Source organism: Amblyraja radiata, chromosome 22 (genome assembly GCF_010909765.2).
Source record: "Amblyraja radiata isolate CabotCenter1 chromosome 22, sAmbRad1.1.pri, whole genome shotgun sequence".
NCBI classification, from domain to species: domain Eukaryota; kingdom Metazoa; phylum Chordata; class Chondrichthyes; order Rajiformes; family Rajidae; genus Amblyraja; species Amblyraja radiata.
The window spans coordinates 25,555,639-25,578,135 of record NC_045977.1 but is presented as its reverse complement, the minus strand read 5'-3'; the positions used below and the strand labels follow the sequence as shown (position 1 = coordinate 25,578,135).

Below are 22,497 nucleotides of genomic sequence, written 5' to 3'. Positions count from 1 at the left end.
AAAAAAATTGCTCAACCAACTTCTAAACTGACCAGGTTTGTGGATGCCAAACTGAGGAAGATAAAAGGAAAAGCAGGCCACTGTTGGTAGGGAATCACATGACATCACAATCTCCCTCTCCAATTCTTATCTCCAACATTGCCATCTTCTGGAAATTTGATGCCGTTGTCCTTACTATGCTGAAAGGTGCTTCTATTGTCCATTAAATACTTCAACCGTACCTCTCTCTCCATCCCAAAATACCCAGTGTAAGATACAGTTCTCAGCACTGTTGAAACTTCAAGGAAACTAGAGTTGAACACTCTGCATTCAAACTTCAACCTAAAGTTTGAACATGGAGCATTAACCACTGGTTTATGCCTTAGGCAAGAAATATACAGACTACAGGATAAAAAAAACACACATATATACACACACACACACAATCAGTTGTGTTTATTTATAATAACATGCAAGGATCATGCACTTCAGAAATTTAAGCAATATTGACAGTTCAGTACAAACCATATATTCATATCATTCTTATACATATGGCTGACGAAATTAACATCTGCATAAACACAAAGTCAGTGAAATGCCAGGATATGGGCACAAACGTGGGATTTTTGTATGTGGAACCTAAACGCAACTGTTAATAAATATTAAACCATTCCTGTTCGGATTGACAAACATAGGGATTTAGCTCTTACAGCTAATTAAGTTTAGTGTTAGATGAAAATAATTGAAGAGATCACACTATTAAGCGCCATTATTCGGAGTAAGTTATGGGCTCGAAGGGCCGAATAGCCTACACCTACACCTATTGCATACTAAATCCATGTAAATAGCAAATCATATCCTTGCAACAGCAATTCAACATTAGGCAGCAATATTAATCAGGAATCTGGTCTTAAACATCCTCCCCTTTACCCCACACAGAAAACTTATTCTGGTTAATTCATCTCGCTCTTTCAAATTTAATAAATGGGAAAGGTTAAGTATTGAATCTAATAAATTTGATTAATTAAAAAATAATAATTACTCCAGACTTGCCTGGCAAAATTAGGTTTGAAACGCAAGTCTGAGGTTGCACACCAACGGTAAGGGATTCTGACCATTGAGATTTTATCCAGGGAGTCCCTGCATTATTTCCTGCTGTCCACAGACATTGCACCTGTGGGTTTAAGACAAATAAACCGTATTGTATTGTATTGTAAGTGAGGTTGGGGGCTTCTTCAAATGTAAGTATAGAAGGGGAGCTAAACCTTATGACTAAACCTGTTCAAATGAAAGATCTCAATGTAAACAGTTTAGGTGTTACAATCTGCTGGTTAAACCAGAAATTATCAGTACAACTTACTTCTAAAAAATAAAAGCTGCATACACATTGTGCTGTCATAAAATCAAAATTACTATCAGTGAAATAAGTTAAAATGCCATGACGACTTTTCGATACTGGGGTTAGAGGGACTTTCAGAGAGAGCTCAGAAGGTGGTGTTTGAGGATGGGGGAGAATGGTGGTGGTGACAGGAGACATTCCATACTGTAACTTGTGGCCGTGCATCCTCTATGCTCTTCCTGAAACATTTCAAATAACATATAACATATGTTCTTTTGTTAATGAATATTTGATTTTTAAAGTAACAATATTTAACAAATCCTGACAAAAGGAGTTTGCACTGACCAGCACTTTATTAGCTTTGACTAAAATGTCATGTTATAATCAGGTATCCCAGAAAATAAGTGTGGTTTGGACATCTAAATGTTCTTCCTTGGAATCTATTTAGTACTATCTATAACTTCCATTGGTTCAATTTAAATCAAGGCTTCATTAACCATGTCTTGCAAAGTTAACTGCAGTTTTAAAGAACAAAACCACCAGCCAAGATTTCTACCTGCTTCCCTTACAATTTGTGTGTTTCTTTTGAGGGTGGTTAAGTGGATAGTAGTTGAAATGTGGTCATTCTTTTGCATATTGATTGCATATACACCCTTGACTTATTACCCACCTGCAACTCACCCCTCAACCAAAAGGGATGTATTTGGTTGAGTTAACCCATGTTAAATAAAAAATAGGCATTCAAAAGAAAGATTATGTGTAAACAATTCCCCTCCACATCCCACCCAAGTTGGTCACAAAACGCAAGTGAACAATATTCCCATCCTCATAATGGTACCCAGGATTCTCTGCTCATGGCATATATTGTTTTGTGGTTGGTACCAGTTATCTGAAGCATCAGTAATCGATGTATTTCAGCATTGAGTAACAATTTATAATAGATTTAACGATCAACAAAAGGTATCAACCCAAATTTTAAAAAAAAATATATATATATATATCAAACCTCATCAGTACTCGGAGAATTGGTGAAAGCACACTTCAACAGTCATGAAAAGCTCAAATGAAACGATTCATAAAGCAGGAGACTTTTGTTACTACAGAATATCATTACTTGGAATAGTTGAGGCTAAGTAGTAATGTTTACAATTCACTTGAGGTCATCAATTATTACTACACCATTTGAGATGATTAGAATGATGTTCCCAACGACAGTTGATCAGAAGGAATTTACTGCTTCATATATTATCGTTATACATCATAATATTCCACGAAACAAGACACTATCTGAAATTCATTGCAACTAATTATTTGTGCAAATCGCTTATTTTTGTTATATTAGCAACAATGGCATGTTATCAAATAATACCTCACTACTAACAAATGAATCCTTTCATAAGTAGACATTAAGAATTTATTTTGTAACCACTTTATTTTTACAATAAATCCAACTGTACATTAATATTCTTCTTAGTATTCCTATTAACCTTTTATACACTTTTGAACAACATTTTTCCACATAGGCATTACACTCTGTCCAGATATACTAGGCTGTTTTTCCCCCTAGTTTTCTTCCCTTATAAATAATGCTTTACAATAAATATCTGAACCAGATAAATGTTACTTTAAACTACTGGGTAGCATGTGCAACTGAAACCTTAACTTGCAGAATGTGGCAATTACAAGCCAAACTAGCTTAATTAATCACATAGACTTTACATTAAAGATGGACTAGGAAACTAATTTCACAAGCACTCATCTCTAATGAATGTTGTAGAGCCACAATCACCACTGTTCAAATGACCATTTTTATAGATCTTGATGGTTCAAACGGTAACTCCACTGAGGTTACTTCTGCTGTTTTATTAGTTTATGACTTCCCTTTTACCAGTCACATTACTAGACTGTATTGCTTAAAGGTGAACAGGGCAAAATTTATAGATGTGCAAAACAAGTTTTTTTAAACACACACGCACACAGAGGGTGGTGGGTGCATGGATCATGCTGCCAAGGTGGTGGTGGAGGCAGATAAGATAGTGGCACTGAAGAAGCTTTTATATAGGCAAATGGAGATGCAGGAAATGTAGGAATATGGAACATTTGCAGGCAGACAAGATTAATTTAGCTTGGCATCATGTTCAGCACAGATATTGTGGGTCAAAGGGCCTATTCCTGTGCAGTACTTTTCTATCTTCTATATATTACCCGTGCCCCATAAAATATAAATAGCATGCCAAAAAGCAACACTCAGACCTTATGAGAATGTACAGAAAAAGAACTACCGTGAAAGCCTATTCAGCGGTTGGAAAAAGCTCTGCCAACCAATTTTGCAACCTTCTTAATATTTTCACATTATAAAGATATGAATAAAATTAATCATATGCCCCACTTCGTGTCTCCATTTACTGCAAAAATACATGGCAATAAGGGCCATAACCAGTTTTGTACCATGAAACTCAATCAAAATTACACTGTGATGTCAACCCATCAGTTTCATCCGAAGATGCAGAGACATGATTTTGTGTTCATGCTGGATATGCATTTCATACGCTTTCACTGTATGATTCATTGGATTTCAAACCGCAACCATTTTCAGGATTCAGCTTCAAAGCAGGATCTTGTATCTGGCAGGAGGCCAGATTGAAATGGCTTTCAACAGGTACTTTAGCTGGAAGCAGGGCTTGAATTGATTGACCTTGTACTGTGTTAGGGTTCCATTGCATGATCATACATCTCAGCATGATCATGGTGTTGCCATGTGTAGCAAGGACTGCAGCAGTCAAGATAATATTGATTGAAAGTCCCCCCCCCCCCCATGAAAGTAGTGCTGGCCTCGATAATACAGAAATATCTGTGCACGAACTAACAGAAAGAATCCATGGTTGTGCTCCACAACTCACTCCCAGCAGTTCCAGTTTATCCTTCATAATGTTTGAGTGAAACCTTTTCCCAACTTTAGGAACTGATTTTCCAGCCAGTACTGCTGTCACAGTAAAGTCAAATACCTATTGCATGCATGCATTGTTGTCACTACTGCATAGTCAGAGGCAGAGGTGCATTAATGCATGCAAAAGCAAGCAAATAAAATTATCAATGGGCACCATGCATGTACTTGTGCCAATTGTATTTCGCAATCAAATAAATACTTCAATCATGTAGACGATAAAAATCTTCCAACACAATGAAATTTCATGCCACAATGTTTCAACTTCCTTCGGATTGTAATCTTATGTAAAAAATGCAAGATAAACACAGATTTATCACACAAATGGATTATTTTGTGTATGCGGGTGCAGACTAAAGAGAAACCTCAAACTTTTTTGCTGTTCAAAATATTTTTGCAGTGCCAGAGAAATTTAAAGTGGTCGAAACAAAGAAAAAATCTGGAAAGAAGCACTCATTAAGTCCAGTGGTAACTGGAGAAGGTGAAAAGGTTTCAGGAATATGACCTTGTGAAACTCAGCTTTTCTTTCCTAAGCTCATGGTTGACTTGTTGCTGAGTGTTTTTAGTTTTTGCTGTTTTTTAAGTTTTAGTAAGTTATTGCTTCTTACCAAATATTTGAGAATTTTTGTGGAAAGTTAATTTTTCATAATATTAAAAATTGAAAACTTGTGTTACATCCAGACATAGCTATTCAATCCTGGCGAACTTCCCTGGTTTTATCTCCCTCAAATCTACTGTTGAGTGTTAAGTCCTAACAATGTCATCCGAACATTGCTCCAGGTAACAACAACTTAATGTTAATGAGCGAGAGGCTAGAATTGGAAGATCTGGATAATTTGTCCCCGCTAATCTCTACAATCTTCCAACCTCCCCATGGCTGTGCACTTCTCCATCTGTCAACTACCAGCACATTCAGATCCCCCCGTTCCAGGCTCTTTTTCATCGTTGAATATATTTATCAGCTGTCAAGGCAATAAATTTGACAACTTTTTTCCCAACCCTTCCATCTCATCTCATCTCATCCGATGTCTTTTACATTCACAGTTTTGACCAATTTATGATCATCTGCTTAATAACTTTAGCTGGTCAATTGTTGCCAAATAACACACTGGAATGAACTTGCTTTGATCATGACACTACATAGATAAGTTATTTTGTTTAAAAAAAGTTGAGTTTTAAAGATCCTCACAGTTTGACAGCCTGTGAAGCACATGACAAATCTGGTTATTCACAAAAAATGCTCAAATCATGGTGAACACAAACATATTATATTAGTAGTGATTAAAGCTATGGCCTGCTCATTTTTCAGATACGGATGGGGCAACTGAACAAACACATAAATGCGAAACAAAGAATCAACTACTTTTCAAGTCCCTGCACCACTCACCACACCTTGCCTAACAGGGGACCTGGATGTTTCTCTCAAGTATCTGTGAAACCTACCCCCCCCCCCCCCCCCCACCCCCCCACCACCACCACCACCACCAAGGGCTGTGTGTATTTAACAGATATTGCAGTGATGAATTATTTAACTACACAAACCATATTCTCCTACAGAACTGGAAAAGATCTATGGAGAAAGTGCAGGCAAGAGTTAGAATTGAAAATAGTTCCAAGACTTATTCAATATGAACACACAATAAAAATGTAATGGATTTATCTGAGAATAAATTTACTGTTAGTGCACTGTTCGTAATTAAGACTGTTCACTAACTTGCATTTATATATTTTAATGTGGGAAAATACCCCAAGATGCTCAAACAAACACCAAGTCAAAGGACATTAAATGAAATAACATGGTTGATTTTAAGGGGGGTCACAAGGGAGGAGTGAAAGTGGATTTCTGAGCTGAGAACTAAGATGATCTAGCTGTAGGCACCTGTCCCTCTTAAAGTGAAGGTCACTGCTACCAACATAGCTGGAAAACAAACATTCCAGTGTTACATTAACTCGTGAATATCTTACTTAGTGAGCTCAACTTGTTCCCACAAATAACGACCAATTATTTATATTCAGTTCAAAAACATCTCTGCTGAAACAAACCCCAAGTTTGGGAACGAGAAAATTAAATGCAATACTGTGTTTTCTAACATTTTCAATAGGTCATGTGGAAAAGATTTATTGTTAATTTTTACTTCGATCATAAAAGATAATAATGATATATATCTAAGTTTTCAGCATTACACAATCCCTTTTCTTAGCTACTCTTAACGCAGTACATGGTGAAAAAGGTGGATCAAAAAGGCAAGATAAATCTGAGAGAATGTGAAAATGTAAATCTACTGTGGCCACATTTGAAACGACTGTAGTTCTACTAGAGTTCTACTACTCTAACATCACTGTACTTACTACCATGATGGTTACTATGTGGCCAATTCTTTGAAGGCACAAATGTATGCTAAAATAGTTAAATAATTTAAATTGAAAAAAATTGTGCATAGGTTTGATTCTGGTACCAATGGGATGAATGCAAATAAATACACAGACATTCCAGCTTTTAAAAGAAGCAAAAAAGAGAGCACCTTGTGGGAAACAGTGAAGAGAAATTTGGAACGTAACTGTGAGGCACTGCAAAAGGGATATACAAAAACAATGCAGCTTCCCTTTTTCTTTCAATAACCTTCTAAAATCGAAAATGCAAATGTTATAAGTTCTATATAGACCTCACTTATCATTCAAATCTGAAGCAAGCATGGATATTTACATAGACCTGACTTCAGGAAACAGATGATTTTGCAGTGCCAACATCCTGTAAAAATGGTTATCCCCTCCAAAAGACTGTACATTTGCCACCAGGTTTCCTGCAATATCACATTGACACTGGGTGGTATAAACATTCTGTTGAGATAAAACCAATAGCACTGCCCACAAAGCTGTCACCAGGGTTTAAAGTAAAGGAGACCCTAGCGCACATACATATGAGAAATTACTATTTACCACTGCATCATACAAAGCACAAGTGGCTACTTGCACAACAGTCAGTATCTTAACAACAGTTTCTTCAGCATTTAATGGTATATTTTCTAGTGCAGTTCTAGCCACAATACATTACTTAGTGTTATACATTTATATAATTAGTTAAATGCTCTAAGGTATAGATTAGAACAAACCTGATTTTTTCTAATGTCCCTTATAACATTGACAACTTCTATGATATCTGTTAATCAGTACAAGGTGCTCTGAGCCAACAGTTTTGAACTCTAGTTAGAGGAAATAGTTTACTGAGATAAAAAATTATTTTTTCAAAAAATACTGGTTAAAATGTTAGTGCTTTAAGAACAAATAAACACCACACAGTAATGCCAAAATGGTCTATTTCTTTTCCCACAAATAGCCTTTGGCAAGATACAGTTTAATCAGAAGTATGTCCTTTGGGGTCAAACTATTTGGGTCATGGTACATTTAAACATCTAACTGTATATATGAATAATACTCAATTCTGTGGCAGCATTTACAAATATAGTGATTTGAAAACAAACTTTGTCAGATTTTAGCTAACAACCACAGCAACAAAGGCAGTTTTGGGAGGGAGGAGCATTGAAGGAAATGCGCAAAGTAATTCAGTGCATCACCAACTGTGTTTCAAGGAACCATAACCACAGCACCTTGCCAAATAACAGATGAACCACACACGTGGTACACTCAAGAAAAACAGTTATTTACAGAGCAAAGAGGGCATCCTTGGATCGGTCCGGCTTCTTCATGCTTGCAGCTTGCACTGCTGAAGGAGCAGAGTTGCTTGAAGGAGACGATGACAGATTTGGGAGTCTCTCTGCTGCTTTTGCTCTTTCTTCCAAAAATTTGTCAAATTCTAAAATGTGAAACACAAAATTTAACAAACTCTTGAAGACTGCTTGCTCCTTTTAGATTGAAGCCACGGAAAAACCTCAGCCCTAAATGAGAACACGTGCAAATAACCTGGTTCCACACTAATGCAACATGAGACACCAGCAAAAGAACAAAGGGTATGGAAGAGTCAACAGTTTACCTCTGTCACTTCAAAGCCAACTAACAATAGGAAAAATTGCATATGGTGCTTTGATCTCTGCCCTGATTATGTCTAACTTTTATCAATTAAATGTATGACAAGAAATCTCAACCTGCTATTTTAAACACACTTTATAAGTTTAGTATAACAAATGCTGATCCACAATATACTGCTTTGTTTTTTTTTAAACTGTATTAAAATGCTATGAAGCAACTCACCTTCATTTGTAACCCCTTCTTCCGCATCATCTCCCTTCTGAAATTAAAAACAAAATGTCATTTTAACTTCAGTTCCCTAAAGCTGAAGAATATCCCATGGACATTAACAAAATATGACAAAACTGGAATATTTTGTTCGATTCCCCTGAAAATATGAAACCGTGTTTCACTTTGTGAAATAAATCATGCACAGAATTTCTCCTACAATTTGTATCCTCCTCGATCTACATTGTCAATCTAGACAAAGTGTGACCGGAAGAACACAATGTCACCAACTGTTCAAAATATTTAACACACACACGAAAATCAGTGAAGATATTGTAGCAGAGTTGAGAGCCTGGGGAGAAAGTAATCTTTTGTTGCTGCACTAAACATACACAGTTCATTCTCCTCTCCCCTTCACCGTTTCATTGGAGCCAATGAAACAATAATAAAAATTGCAAGATTTATTATTTTTTAAAAAGGGAGAGAAAATACTGATTTTGAAAAAGTGATGGCAGGTCCTGCTATTTTGTCCATCAACAATTCACTTTGTAATCCATTTCTGCATAATCCCACTCAGTCAGAATACAGGAATAGTCTACTCATACTGAGGCGATGTTAGGAATGAAGCCTGCATGATCAAAGCAATGAAAAGATGCTTCAGACACCAAGTCAACTATTTTGTTTAAAGCAACCTACATTGCTGCATCTTATATATATTTTTTGTAAACCAGTCTGACCATGTCTCTGTTGCTTCAGGACTGAATATTGCTCGTTTATTTGAGCTATGAAACAGCTATGAAGCAGCCATGATTTTTGAATGTCAACCACACTGTTGATAACAAAGTTCATTTTCTAGATTTCTCATAACATTGCAAAGCCACCACATCAAAAATCAAGATCAGTTTACAGAAATTATCCCAGCTGGAGTTTAAGTTCAACAATCTATAGAATGATTAGACATGTCACTCTGTGAACATTATGTGCAATGGGAGAAGGAATTGGTTTATATTTGGATCTCAGTTTAAACAGTGCAGTAATATTCAGCACAATTTGCCAAGCATGATGATTTATGACACGGTGATTACTCAAATGTAGGAGGGTATAGAGCAACATAATGATACACGAGTGACGCATATTAAAAAAACAAGGTAAAAACAAAAGAGTAGCCAAGAAATAAGACAAATGAATTAATTAAGAATATTGGGAATGAGATGCATGCAAGTTATTCCACAGCATCATGGCAAGTAGCACATCTGGTTAAAGCACTACTTTTATTTTTTTAGAAATACAAGGATGAGGGACAGAGACCTCAAAGAGAACAGAATCAATATAAAAATAGTTAATCAGCTTGAACTCCTGTTTTTAGTTCAGCCATTACTTATGTACTTCTAATTTATGATTATTTGCGATGTTGTCCTACTTAGCTCCCTGAAAATCCTTTCCATGCCATATACATTCTGTGGGTAAGAAAGCAGATAGAATCAAATGGCGTGCAAACAGGCCCTTCAGCTAACCTTCAGCCCACACTTGATCCATGCCAATCAAGTTGGCACACTGTGCTTGTCTCATTTACTTGCATCTGGCCCATAGCCCACTAAACCCTTCCCATCCATATGTCTTTTAAAAGCCACTTATATAGCTTCCTCTGGCAGCTCATTCCAGATAAGGACTACCATACGAGTGAAAAGGTTGCCCTCGAGGTCCCTCCTATATCTCTACTCAAGGCCTATAACATAGTTTTTAATCTTCTATTCTGGAATACAGACTGTGAGCATGCACGTTATCTACGCCTCTCATTATCTTGTACACCTCAATAAGGCCAATTGGCCTCCTACGCTTCAAAAAAAGTCCCAGACTATCCAACCTCTCCCTATAACTCAAGTCCACAAGCCCAGGTAACACCCTGGTGACTCTTCTACACCCTTTCCAACCCAATGACATCCCATAGCCGGGTGACCAGAACGGCACACACTACTAAAAAAGGTAGTCTCATCAAAGATGTCCTAACCTTTGCACTCATTACCCTTCCAAACGAAGGAAAGCATGCCTTCTTCACCACACTCTCCACCTGACTCCATTTGCAGGGTACCTTTCACAAGTACTCCCAGATCTTTTGAAACACCCTCCAGTGCTCTAACCTTACTGTGTAAATCTTGCCTTGGTTTGACATATCAAAATGTACAGTGCATTCAGAAAGTGTGTAGACCCCTTCACCTTTTCCACATTTTGTTACGTTACAGCCTTATTTTAAAATGGATTAAATTCTTTTTTTTTTTAATCATCAATCTACACACAATACCCCAGAATGAAGAAGTGAAAACGGGTTTAGAAATGTTCACAAAGTAATTAAAAAGAAATAACTGAAATATCACATTTACATAAGTATTCAGACCCTTTGCTATGACACTCAAAATTGAGCTTAGGTTCATCCCGTTTCCATTGATTATCCTGGAGATGTTTCTACAACTTGATTGGAGTCCACCTGTCTATATAAGGTTCCATAGTTGACAGTGCATGTCAGAACAAAAAGCCATGAAGACGAAAGAATTGTCCGTAGACCTCCGAGACAGGATTGTGTCGAGACACAGATCTTGGGAAGGGTATAAAACAATTTGCAGCATTACAGGTCCCGAAGAGCACAATGACCTCCGTTATTCGGAAATGGAAGAACTTTGGAACCACCAGGACACCAGAAACAAGATTCTCTGGTCTGATGAAACCAAGATTTAACTCTTTGGCCTGAATGCCAAGTGTCACGTCTGGTGAAATAAATAAATGATGGATCTTTGTCCCAAACATCATGGAGGGTACTGTATATACCTATTGATCTCTTTGTTATGCGATTGAAGTATTATGTGTAAATTACTGGTTCTCATGCATAAGATATTTAATGTTTAGTCTGAAGAAGGGTCTCGACCTGAAACATCACCTATTCCTTCGCTTCTAATTTTTTTGTTATTTTTTAAATAAAATAGTAAGTATAGTTTTACTAGAAGCTCCCCAGTCACTCCTGATGCAAATAGTATGAGGGTAGAGGAAATATTTAAAAAAGCAATGGGAAAAGTTCAATCCAAAACAAACATAAAATAGCAATAGGCCCTCACCATATCAGTGCTGAGCCATTCTTCAACGTCTTCCATGAGTGACTGTGAAACAGGAATCTACACAGCGATAGGAGAACCAAACCAGACAACCAAAGTATAACAGAAAATAAAACAAAACTTATAATAGAAATGTAAACATTCTAAATTTACAAAAAATATTGCAGAAAAATATAAACAAAGAAATAACAGGATCATATTTTAAAAACTACCAAGCCGATGTATAAAATTCAATGTATATGAAGCACTTGATGGCTTTTTTTGGTCGAGGTACCAAGAGAACTCAATGGTTCAATGATACTTTACTCTAATTCATTGGAGAAAGTTTTATAGATGACCAGCTTTTTCTTTAACGTTTCCTCTTCAGAAAAGAGAATGAATATATTTGTATTTGCTATATTGCTACCATCAGGATAAATGTTAGCTTTCTGCTTGAATAGGAGTTTAATTATAATCCATGGGCATTTAGCTGTGCAGAGAATCATAGAGTCCTTTGCTTTCTTAGTAATGTGCCTTGTAAAGTTTGTGGCATTGTCCTCCGAGTTAGTGGGTAATTTTATTCTAGGGCATTGCATTAGTCGTGTATGGAAATTACCTACTTTCACAGAAGGGATGGATGGTGCATCATCTGGTTATAGGCAGAGTGAGTGCTACAAGCTAGAGTTTCAAACATAAACTGGACAGATTCCACCACTGTATAGGAGAGGTTACCTCAAAATGGCAGCCAATATCATCAATGACCCACACCACCCTGGCCATGCTATCATTTCGCCACTACCATCGGGAGGAAAGTGCAGGAGCTTGAACACCCGTGACCACCAGGTTCACGAATAGCTTTTTCCCAGCAATCATCCGGCTCTTGAACACTACACAATTATAACCTCAACAATTATGAACATTGTGTCTAGGGTTGTACCAAGACTTCTGTTTTCACATTATTATGTTTACTTAGTACTACTCTTATTAATTTATTGATTAAAAAAATGTTATATATTATTTGTGCATGTCGCATTTTCAGGCCTGTTAAGCAGCTGCAAGTAAGAATTTCATTCTGGAGAAACTCAGAAATTCATTGACAATTAAACTTTCTTGACTTGACTTGGAATTGTGAAATCCCACACATTGGAGTTTGTAACTTCCATTCTCCAGAGCAAGTTTCAAATGTCAGAACACATTTGGAACTTCAAAGTATTTTCTGACGGAAAGGGGATAATTATAAGGTATTGGCGTGATACGTAATCATTAAGGACTTCAAAGTTGTAACATCTTCATTTATTACTGTTGCTGACTGAATGGACAGAGTAGAAATCTGTTCCGAGTTTTTGGGAATGTGGGGTGTTTTCTGCCATTGCTGGTCTGCTGAATGCTGAAGAGTATTCTGCAAGGCTTTCTAGAGCAATTCAATATTATGAACTCCAACACAGAAATGCATCTCCAGAGCGATCTTCCACATACTTATACAGGTTGCATTCACACAGTTATCCATTATTCTTTAAAAAAAAATTATTAACATTACATCCTACCCATATAATACATACCCATACAATGGAACCATCCCACCAACAACTAGAGAGCAGTCCTGAGCTGCTATCAACCTCATCAGAGACCCTCGAACTATCTTTGATCAGACTTTACCTTGCACTAAAAGTTATTCCCTTGATCAAGTATCTGTACACTGGGGATGGCTTAATTGTAATCATGTATTGTCTTTCCACTGACTGGTTAGCACGTAACAAAAGCTTTTCACTGCACCTTGGTACATGTGACAATAACCAAAACTAAAGTCTGGCAAAGTTTGTGTTAGTCAGATTTCATCCCCCCCCAAAACAACACCAATACAGGATGCATAATTACCACATTGGGTCAGGTTTAGAATGTAAAGCAGCTATGTTTATATTAGCAGTCAGTAATTAGATTTGGGTCAACATCAAGTTAATTGCAAGGATGCTTGCACAAAGGAAGTGCAAAGACTGCTTGAGTAGAAGAGCAGATATGAAACAGATCTTTTGGGAAGAAAACCAAGATAAATGTTTAATTACACTGCTGAATTGCAATGAACACAACATCTTTGAACAAATAACAGGGAGGAGCAAGGAGGAAAAAAAAATTCTGGATCGTGTTCATACAATATAGAATCTATAGAGAAAAACTGTAAAAACAGAATTGCAATAAGAAACAGGAAGTGATTTTTTTTTTGGCCAAGTTATTGTAAAACTACAATGTAAAATAGTTAATCAAATTATTTGCCTCTGAGGACGTAGACAATTAGTATTTATTAAATGTTAATCTTAATGATAAAAGGAACCTGCTCAATTACATTCCAAAACTGCACTGTAAGTGACCTATTGACAGTCTAAATCTGATGACAACTGCTGTAATAACTATAAAAAATATGGCAACCACAAATTAAATATGATTCCTTTCCATTACCCATCTCCACCTCCCTACTCCACCTTCCACTAGGAAAAAAATAATAACTTTGTGTTTTCCCATTTTCTATTCACCTCAAAATTATTCAAAATTGCAAAATTTTATATCAAAGGATAATTTGACTTTACAAATTTACACAAATTGGATGTTGGTTGTGCAAACTTGTCCTTATTGACAACGATGGAAAACACACTGCGTTCTGCAATATGAGCATTAAATGAATTCCCAAAGACCAAAATGACACTGATACAATCAGTGGAAAGATTTATCAGGCAAAATGCAGTTGGGGTATGGTGAAGTGGTGATTGTGCTATCCTTAAACTGGTTAAATCGTGACACCAAGTGCCAACTAAAAGTGAATGGGACTGATTGGAGTGCTTCAAGACCTGGCTTAAACACAAAAGGCTAAATGGGCTCCACCCAAACCATTTAAAAAATATTTTTAAAATATAAAAATACAAATCAATAAAATGCAAAACAAACTTGCATTCATTGGTATACGTACAGGAGGCAATTCACCTACATTCCCTCTCTACACCAATGCATCTTCAATATAATCTGCAGAAAGGCAGTTGCAAACTGGTGGAAAACAGAATTAGATCTATGGAAGTTACACTGCAAGGATGTATGTCTAAACTCTGCCCACCTTGGTCTTTTACTGTGCAGTATTGGATCAGAAAGATTGTGATTAATGGAGAGAGCTGTTTAGCAGTGTGCAGCAAATCAATGTGGTGAAAGCTCACCAGTCCTTGTGTCATGAGCCACTTGTCTATAGGCTCGATGGCTGGATTGTCAACTCTAACGTTCAGCTGCATCAGTTACAGAATATTCCCAAAGGCCCAGCAGTAACAAAAATCAGAACAAAGCCAAGAAAAGAAAAGATAAATTAAAGGGAAATCCACATGAGATTACTGTATTTTTAAATACACCTTTGCTGCATTACTACTAAAGTTCTTTTGAATGAATTACAATGCTTAATAATAATAATACAAGTTAACTCCAAAGTAATAAAAAGTGGTCACACATGGATCACAAACGAAGTTTGTTTTCGATTGATTCAAGCTTAATGTAATAATAATAATTCCCATCAATTTGTAACACATTCCCTGTAGGAAAGATGGTTTACTGATTGGGATAATCAACAGATTACATGGACATGCAGAACAATGAACTGGTTTGAAAATAGATGCATGTAAGCTTCTAAAATCCATTAGAAAATTGATGCACATTTGGATATTTGAAAAGGAAATGATTTCATTCAATGTGCAGAGATTTTTAACATTATTTTATATGCAGCAGAATAATCGAAATGATTAACAGTTCAATTTGTGTGCATTGGAATGGAGCTCAATTGGTATTTTTTTCTCTATAATACATCCATAATCCTTTTTTGCGCATAAATTATTATGGCTAGAGGCAAAAAGGAGACAAAAGGGTTTAGGAAAAGGAGTGAAATATTTAGCCAGAGGAAGGGATAGAGAGGGAAGGTGGAATAGGATAGTGGGAGAAATAGGTGCATATCGCCCAATAACCCGCTCCGCTCTATGATCTTTGCTCTCGACCTGGCCCCCTCACTATTCAGACGGAGAGCACTGCCAGAGGTGAACAGGCTGGCAGAAGGTGCTGAGGTCCTGGCAGCCGCTCGCAGCCACCCGAGCTACTTCCCACCCCGGCCACAATGCGGTGGCTCCGCACCCAGAGAGCCACGGCGAGTGAGTGGTTACTAGCAAGATCCCTGACCCCCTCCTTCTCAACGCTCCTGCCCTCCCTGCAACTTTACCCCTGGCCAGACTCCCCACACGCTGTGAAAGGAACGCTCCCCCCAATTTCTCCCTTGAACTAGTATTGTCATTCAATAAGATCACAACTCATTCAACTTGTCCCGGAGTGCTCCCGTTTTTCCCACCATCTTTCGACCTGCCGTCACCCTCCACCCCCCACCCATTCAGTAATTCAAAATGAAGGAGATTTGGAGCCTTGGGCAAATTGAATTGTTACTTTCTTTATTTTTATTTTTTATTTTCACGGAGAGAACAATCTGCGCATGCGCGGTTTAAGTTTTTTTTTTTTTAAAGCCGACTGACTGCCTACCCCGAGTAACTACTCACGGCACGTGCCTGAGAGGGTAAAGGTGGAAGGTTGCTTCTCAGACTGGATGCCTGTGACTAGTGGTGTGTCTCAGGGTTCGGTGCTGGGCCCATTATCGTTTGTCATCTACATAAATGATTTGGATGAGAATATACGGGGCAAGATTAGCAAGTTTTTTGATGATATAAAAGTTAGTGGTTTTGCAGATAGTGAAGACGATTGTGAACGATTGCAGAAGGACCTGGATCGTTTGGCCATGTGGGCGGAGGAATGGTTGATGGAATTTAATACAGAGAAATGTGAGGTGTTGCATTTTGAGACGTCGAACAAGGGGAGGACCCACACAGTAAATGGTAGGCCTCTGGGTAATGTTGTAGAGTAGAGGGATCTAGGAGTACAGGTCCATGGTTCCTTGAAGGTCGAGTCGCAGGTAGATAAGGTGGTCAAAAAGGCTTTTGGCACTTTGCCCTTCATCAGTCAGAGTATTGTGTATAGAATTTGGGAGATCATGTTGCAGTTTTATAAGATGTTGGTGAGACCGCATTTAGAATATTGTGTTCAGTTCTGGGCACCATGTTTTAGGAAAGATATTGTCAAGCTTTAAAAGTTTCAGAAAAGATTTACGAGGATTGTTGCCAGGACTAGGGGGTGTGAGCTACAGGGAGAGGTTGAGTAGGCTGGGTCTCTATTCCATGGAGCGCAGGAAGATGAGGAGAGATTTTATAGAGGTATACAAAATCATGAGAGGAGTAGATCGGGTAGATGCACAGAGTCTTTTGCCCATAGGGGAATAGAGGACCGGAGGACATTGGTTCAAGGTGAAGGGGAAAAGATGTAATAGGAATCAGATGGGTAACCTTTTCACACAAAGGGTGGTGGGTGGATGGAACAAGCTGCCAGAGGAGGTAGTTGAGGCTGGGACTATCCCATCGTTTAAGAAACAGTTAAGACAGGTACATGGATAGGACAAGTTTGGAGGGATATGGACCAAGTGCAGGCAAATGGGACTAGTGTAGCTGGTACATTGTTGGCCTGTGTTGGCGAGTTGGACCGAAGGGCCCGTTTCCACACTGTATCACTCTATGACTCTAAATGCACAGTGTAATCTAAGATTCCAAAAAGTTCCTTTAAAAAAAATCAGTGCCTTCAATTAAAAATGTCAACTACATTTGTCACAACTGAACTACTTTATCTGGCTTTCAAATGCAATATTGGTTTGCCACTGTGATTAAACATATTTAACTTCAGCAGTAGTTTTAAAACGAAGTTGAAGTTCTTACCTCTTCTGTATTATTTTCCCGAGTGTCAAGGGCAGTTGCCAATCCTCCAACTGACTGCGAGTCTGTGTTTATTACACTACAAGCAAGAGATACATTTCAGACATACAAAGTACATTTGGCAGTCAGTGGAATAGCAAGTTACAATACTAAATCTGTACTGCTAGTACTGCACATATTCAGAGAAATACCTCAAAATGTAGAGATACCAGCAAGGGACTTACTTTTGATGCTGATCGGTTAGGGAACCGCTTCTGGTTTGTGCAAACATATCAAAATTAGCAGAATCATGAGTGTCCGGATGGCAATTGGGCAAAGAGCTCAAGGTTCCACTTACACTATCTGTACCCAGGTCTGGAAGAAAAATTCCAGAGGTAGTTATACCAACAGCAGAGAGAACTAACATACAAATTTGATTGCATTTGGTTATAAGCTATTAAATAGACTTTTTCAAAAATGTAGCTTCAGAATTATACTTGAGTAAAATACTTCAGGCTTACATTCATTTCTAATTCAGCCACTTGTTTTTTTTGTTTTGTTTTTTTAAAAGCTAAGTCCCTTTGTGGGAAAGTGACTGTAACACTTTCACCTTGGGCTCAGAAGGTTGTGAGTTCACTTCCTAGTCCACAGCATTGAATGGAATATTGGAGCAAATAAATGAGTGCAGGTGCGAGTAAACTCGTACCCAATCTCCTTTCTCAGGTTGGTGTAAAAGGTATCACACCGCTGTTTTGAGAAGCAGCAGTCAGTTTCCTTTGGTGTTCCGGCCAATATTTGCCCCTGAACCTCGCCAATACAAATTCTCTTTTCCTTACATTCCATTTGCACCATACTGGGGTGTAAAAATTCGCTTTAGTATCCCTTATGTTATAGACTGTACTTCCCAAGTTACAATGTTATGGCATTGATACAGACACTAAATAAAACAATCTTACTTTCCTAGATGTTCATTATTCATTGATATGCATTCACGTAATAACAATACGTTTACAATGTGCCTCTACAGGGGGACAAGAAGAGATTGCTTTATAATTCTCACCAATACCCAGAAGTAAAACTACGGTCTTAACAAATTATTAAACTTAATAAGGCTTAGTGAACAGTATTTGTCATGATGGTTGATTCTACTGAGGTTCACACAGGGATCCAATCTCTGGCTTCCCCAATTCCCTAAGCTGCCCAAAAAAAATGAGCTTACAACCCAGCGGTATGAAGGTTGATTAATTAAATTTAAAGTAACCCTTGCATTCCCTCCCTCCTTCTACTCATCCTCCTAGTTCCAATGTCCGCATCCTTGTATCCCTCTTGTTAACACATCTTCAACAGCCAACAATGGGCCATTATGAGTTCCACCCTTCCTGAGGTCATCGGTTGCCGGCTGATTTGTTCTGGCCTTTTCTTGTCTCCAGTCCCCACCCCCACCTCAATCTTTCAGTCTGAAGAAGGGTTCGACCTGAAACATCACCTATTCCTTTTCACCAGAGATGCTGCCTGCCCCGCTGAGCTGCTGCAGCATTTTGTGTTCATCTTCAACATAGTATTGGAATTGGTTGAAATAATCATGAGACCGAGATAAGGATTAATAGTTTAACTTATTCGCATCTTTGAAAAAAAGACTTTACATTCCAAACAGGATGGCTTTAAAGAACCTCTCCTGCTATGTAATGTGGTTGCACAAAGAAATGCTTCATGGTAATGATCGCCATGTGATTAAAGTGTAACGTTAGAGTTGGTGTTTGAAACAGAGATATGGGGTTTCTATGGAAAGAAGTCGCTCGATAAAACATGGCCAGCAAGTCATTGAACAAAAATAACTTGAGCAAATAACTATAAATGTTTCCACTTTTACTCAATCATCACAGATGCATCATAATCTCTTACTTATATAATTGAAAGTATGATAAGGTATAAGGAATAGTTATAATGCATAACAATGTGAAAAGAAAGAGATTAGTTAAAACAAATGTAGGTCCCTTGCAGTCAGAAACAGGTGAGTTGATCATGGGGAACAAGGATATGGCGGACCAATTGAATAACTACTTTGGTTCCGTCTTCACTAAGGAAGACATAAATAATCTGCTGGAAATAGCAGGGGACCGCGGGTCAAAGGAGTTGGAGGAATTGAGTGAAATCCAGGTTAGCCGGGAAGTGGTGTTGGGTAAATTAAATGGATTAAAGGCCGATAAATCCCCAGGGCAAGATAGGCTGCATCCCAGAGTACTTAAGGAAGTAGCTCCAGAAATAGTGGATGCATTAGTAATAATCTTTCAAAACTCTTTAGATTCTGGAGTAGTTCCTGAGGATTGGCGGGTAGCAAACGTAACCCCACTTTTTAAGAAGGGAGGGAGAGAGAAAACGGGGAATTACAGACCAGTTAGTCTAACATCGGTAGTGGGGAAACTGCTAGAGTCAGTTATTAAAGATGGGATAGCAGCACATTTGGAAAGTGGTGAAATCATTGGATAAAGTCAGCATGGATTTACAAAAGGTAAATCATGTCTGACGAATCTTATAGAATTTTTCGAGGATGTAACTAGTAGCGTGGATAGGGGAGAACCAGTGGATGTGGTGTATCTGGACTTCCAGAAGGCTTTCGACAAGGTCCCACATAAGAGATTAGTTTACAAACGTAAAGCACACGGCATTGGGGGTTCAGTATTGATGTGGATAGAGAACTGGCTGGCAAACAGGAAGCAAAGAGTAGGAGTAAACGGGTCCTTTTCACAATGGCAGGCAGTGACTAGTGGGGTACCGCAAGGCTCAGTGCTGGGACCCCAGCTATTTACAATATATATTAACGATCTGGATGAGGGAATTGAAGGCAATATCTCCAAGTTTGCGGATGACACTAAGCTGGGGGGCAGTGTTAGCTGTGAGGAGGATGCTAGGAGACTGCAAGGTGACTTGGATAGGCTGGGTGAGTGGGCAAATGTTTGGCAGATGCAGTATAATGTGGATAAATGTGAGGTTATCCATTTTGGTGGCAAAAACAGGAAAGCAGACTATTATCTAAATGGTGGCCGACTAGGAAAAGGGGAGATGCAGCGAGACCTGGGTGTCATGGTACACCAGTCATTGAAAGTGGGCATGCAGGTGCAGCAGGCAGTGAAGAAAGCGAATGGTATGTTAGCTTTCATAGCAAAAGGATTTGAGTATAGGAGCAGGGAGGTTCTACTGCAGTTGTACAGGGTCTTGGTGAGACCACACCTGGAGTATTGCGTACAGTTTTGGTCTCCAAATCTGAGGAAGGACATTATTGCCATAGAGGGAGTGCAGAGAAGGTTCACCAGACTGATTCCTGGGATGTCAGGACTGTCTTATGAAGAAAGACTGGATAGACTTGGTTTATACTCTCTAGAATTTAGGAGATTGAGAGGGGATCTTATAGAAACTTACAAAATTCTTAAGGGGTTGGACAGGCTAGATGCAGGGAGATTGCTCCCGATGTTGGGGAAGTCCAGGACAAGGGGTCACAGCTTAAGGATAAGGGGGAAATCTTTAAAACCGAGATGAGAATAACTTTTTTCACACAGAGAGTGGTGAATCTCTGGAACTCCCTGCCACAGAGGGTAGTCGAGGCCAGTTCATTGGCTATATTTAAGAGGGAGTTAGATGTGGCCCTTGTGGCTAAGGGGATCAGAGGGTATGGAGAGAAGGCAGGTACGGGATACTGAGTTGGATGATCAGCCATGATCATATTGAATGGCGGTGCAGGCTCGAAGGGCCGAATGGCCTACTCCTGCACCTAATTTCTATGTTTCTATGAACTCAGTAAAAACATAAATAGCCTGATTTGAGTTTACAGAATCTGCAGTCACCAATAATGTTACAATAGAGAGAGTTACAATGTTACCCTCCAGAGAGTCATAGAGTGATACAGTGTGGAAACGGGCCCTTCGGTCCAACTCGCCCACATCAGTCAACAATGTCCCAGCTGCACTAGTCCCACTTGCCTGTATTTGACCATACCCCTCCAAACCTGTCCTATCCATGTACCTGTCTAACTGTTTCTTAAACGATGCGATAGTCCCAGCCTCAACTACCTCCTCTGGCAGCTTGTTCCATACACCCACCCACCACAATGTTATGAGATTGATAAGGAAACTATATTAAAAACGTCCTTTCTTATCGTTCAATGGCTTTGAGTGCAATTACATAATAACAATGTTTGCTATGTGCCTACACGGGGAACTAGAAGAAATTGTGTCTCTTCAGAGAAACGATAAATAATTCGCAGAATTCTTCTTGCCCAAAGGCGATGTCTTTGCACTTGATTTCAGTAATTCTGTGTATTTACCAACAGTGATCATATTTTAATGCTTTTAGTACTGGGATTCTAAATAGGAATTAGCGAATTTGATCAATTTTGGATGGATTAGCTATCCCAAGTAAAACAATTAAACCAACTATTTACCTAGACCCGCAAGCTGCGTGGACAGACTGGGAGCAGCCATATTTCCGACCATGGGGCTGACAACCGCAGGGGACCCTGGACCCAAATCTATCAGATTATCCGTATCTGTAACCTCATTCATGTCCTGAAGGAAAAAGAAGGTAATACCTCATTAGTGTCTTCCAGCCCTTGAAAACATCTCAAGATTTCTGATTACAACTGGTCTTTTTTCTTATCCTTGTCAAAAGATACATTGACAGAAATCCACACACACACACACACAGCGTTTTGTATCAGATACATTTTTAGTTCTAGAGTCTATTCTTTCCCAAAAGCCTGTATAATAGGAACTTACACAGTATAGTTAAGAGTTATCTAAATACCAGTCCTGTAAATTAACTCTGGGGTTACTGGAAATATTGATTTACAAGAAGTGACACCATTTATGAATAAGCAATCCATGGTTAATGCCGATTCCATCAAATTTGGTTCAGAAAATGCTTCAGCCATCAAAAACCTTTTGATAGTAAATTGTACAGTCACCGCTTACACTATCATCTGTGTCTGGAATTCCACATCCTGTTCTGCATCGTTCAAATCTGCAGAGAAAACATGGAAAATTACTAAAAGGTTATCTTCAAAGGTCCAGACCCTTGCTTGAAAATCAAGCAGACATCTTTATATCTGATCAGTTAGTGTTAGAATCTCTGTAACATTTCTAACATTGTTGCCTTTTAAAGATCAAATGTGATTAT

The 22,497-nt window shown here is 38.4% G+C and overlaps 1 protein-coding gene across 3 annotated transcripts in view; it reads right to left on the bottom strand.

The window, feature by feature from the left end:
* Nucleotides 1–418: 418 nt before the first annotated feature.
* The window catches only part of tom1l2 (target of myb1 like 2 membrane trafficking protein), a 53,862-nt gene continuing 31,783 nt past the window's right edge, over nt 419–22,497 (bottom strand). The window contains exons 9-17 of one of the 3 annotated variants that reach the window (XM_033040790.1): nt 22,293–22,341; nt 21,764–21,887; nt 17,574–17,703; nt 17,353–17,428; nt 14,728–14,793; nt 11,558–11,614; nt 8,469–8,505; nt 5,733–8,073; nt 419–5,701 (exon numbers count right to left, since the gene is read on the bottom strand). In XM_033040790.1, coding sequence (XP_032896681.1) covers nt 7,922–8,073; nt 8,469–8,505; nt 11,558–11,614; nt 14,728–14,793; nt 17,353–17,428; nt 17,574–17,703; nt 21,764–21,887; nt 22,293–22,341 — 691 coding nt within the window. In that variant the 3' untranslated portion in view covers nt 419–5,701; nt 5,733–7,921. The remainder of the gene's footprint in view (nt 5,702–5,732; nt 8,074–8,468; nt 8,506–11,557; nt 11,615–14,727; nt 14,794–17,352; nt 17,429–17,573; nt 17,704–21,763; nt 21,888–22,292; nt 22,342–22,497) is intronic. The other 2 variants (XM_033040791.1, XM_033040793.1) reach the window with 2 other exon arrangements.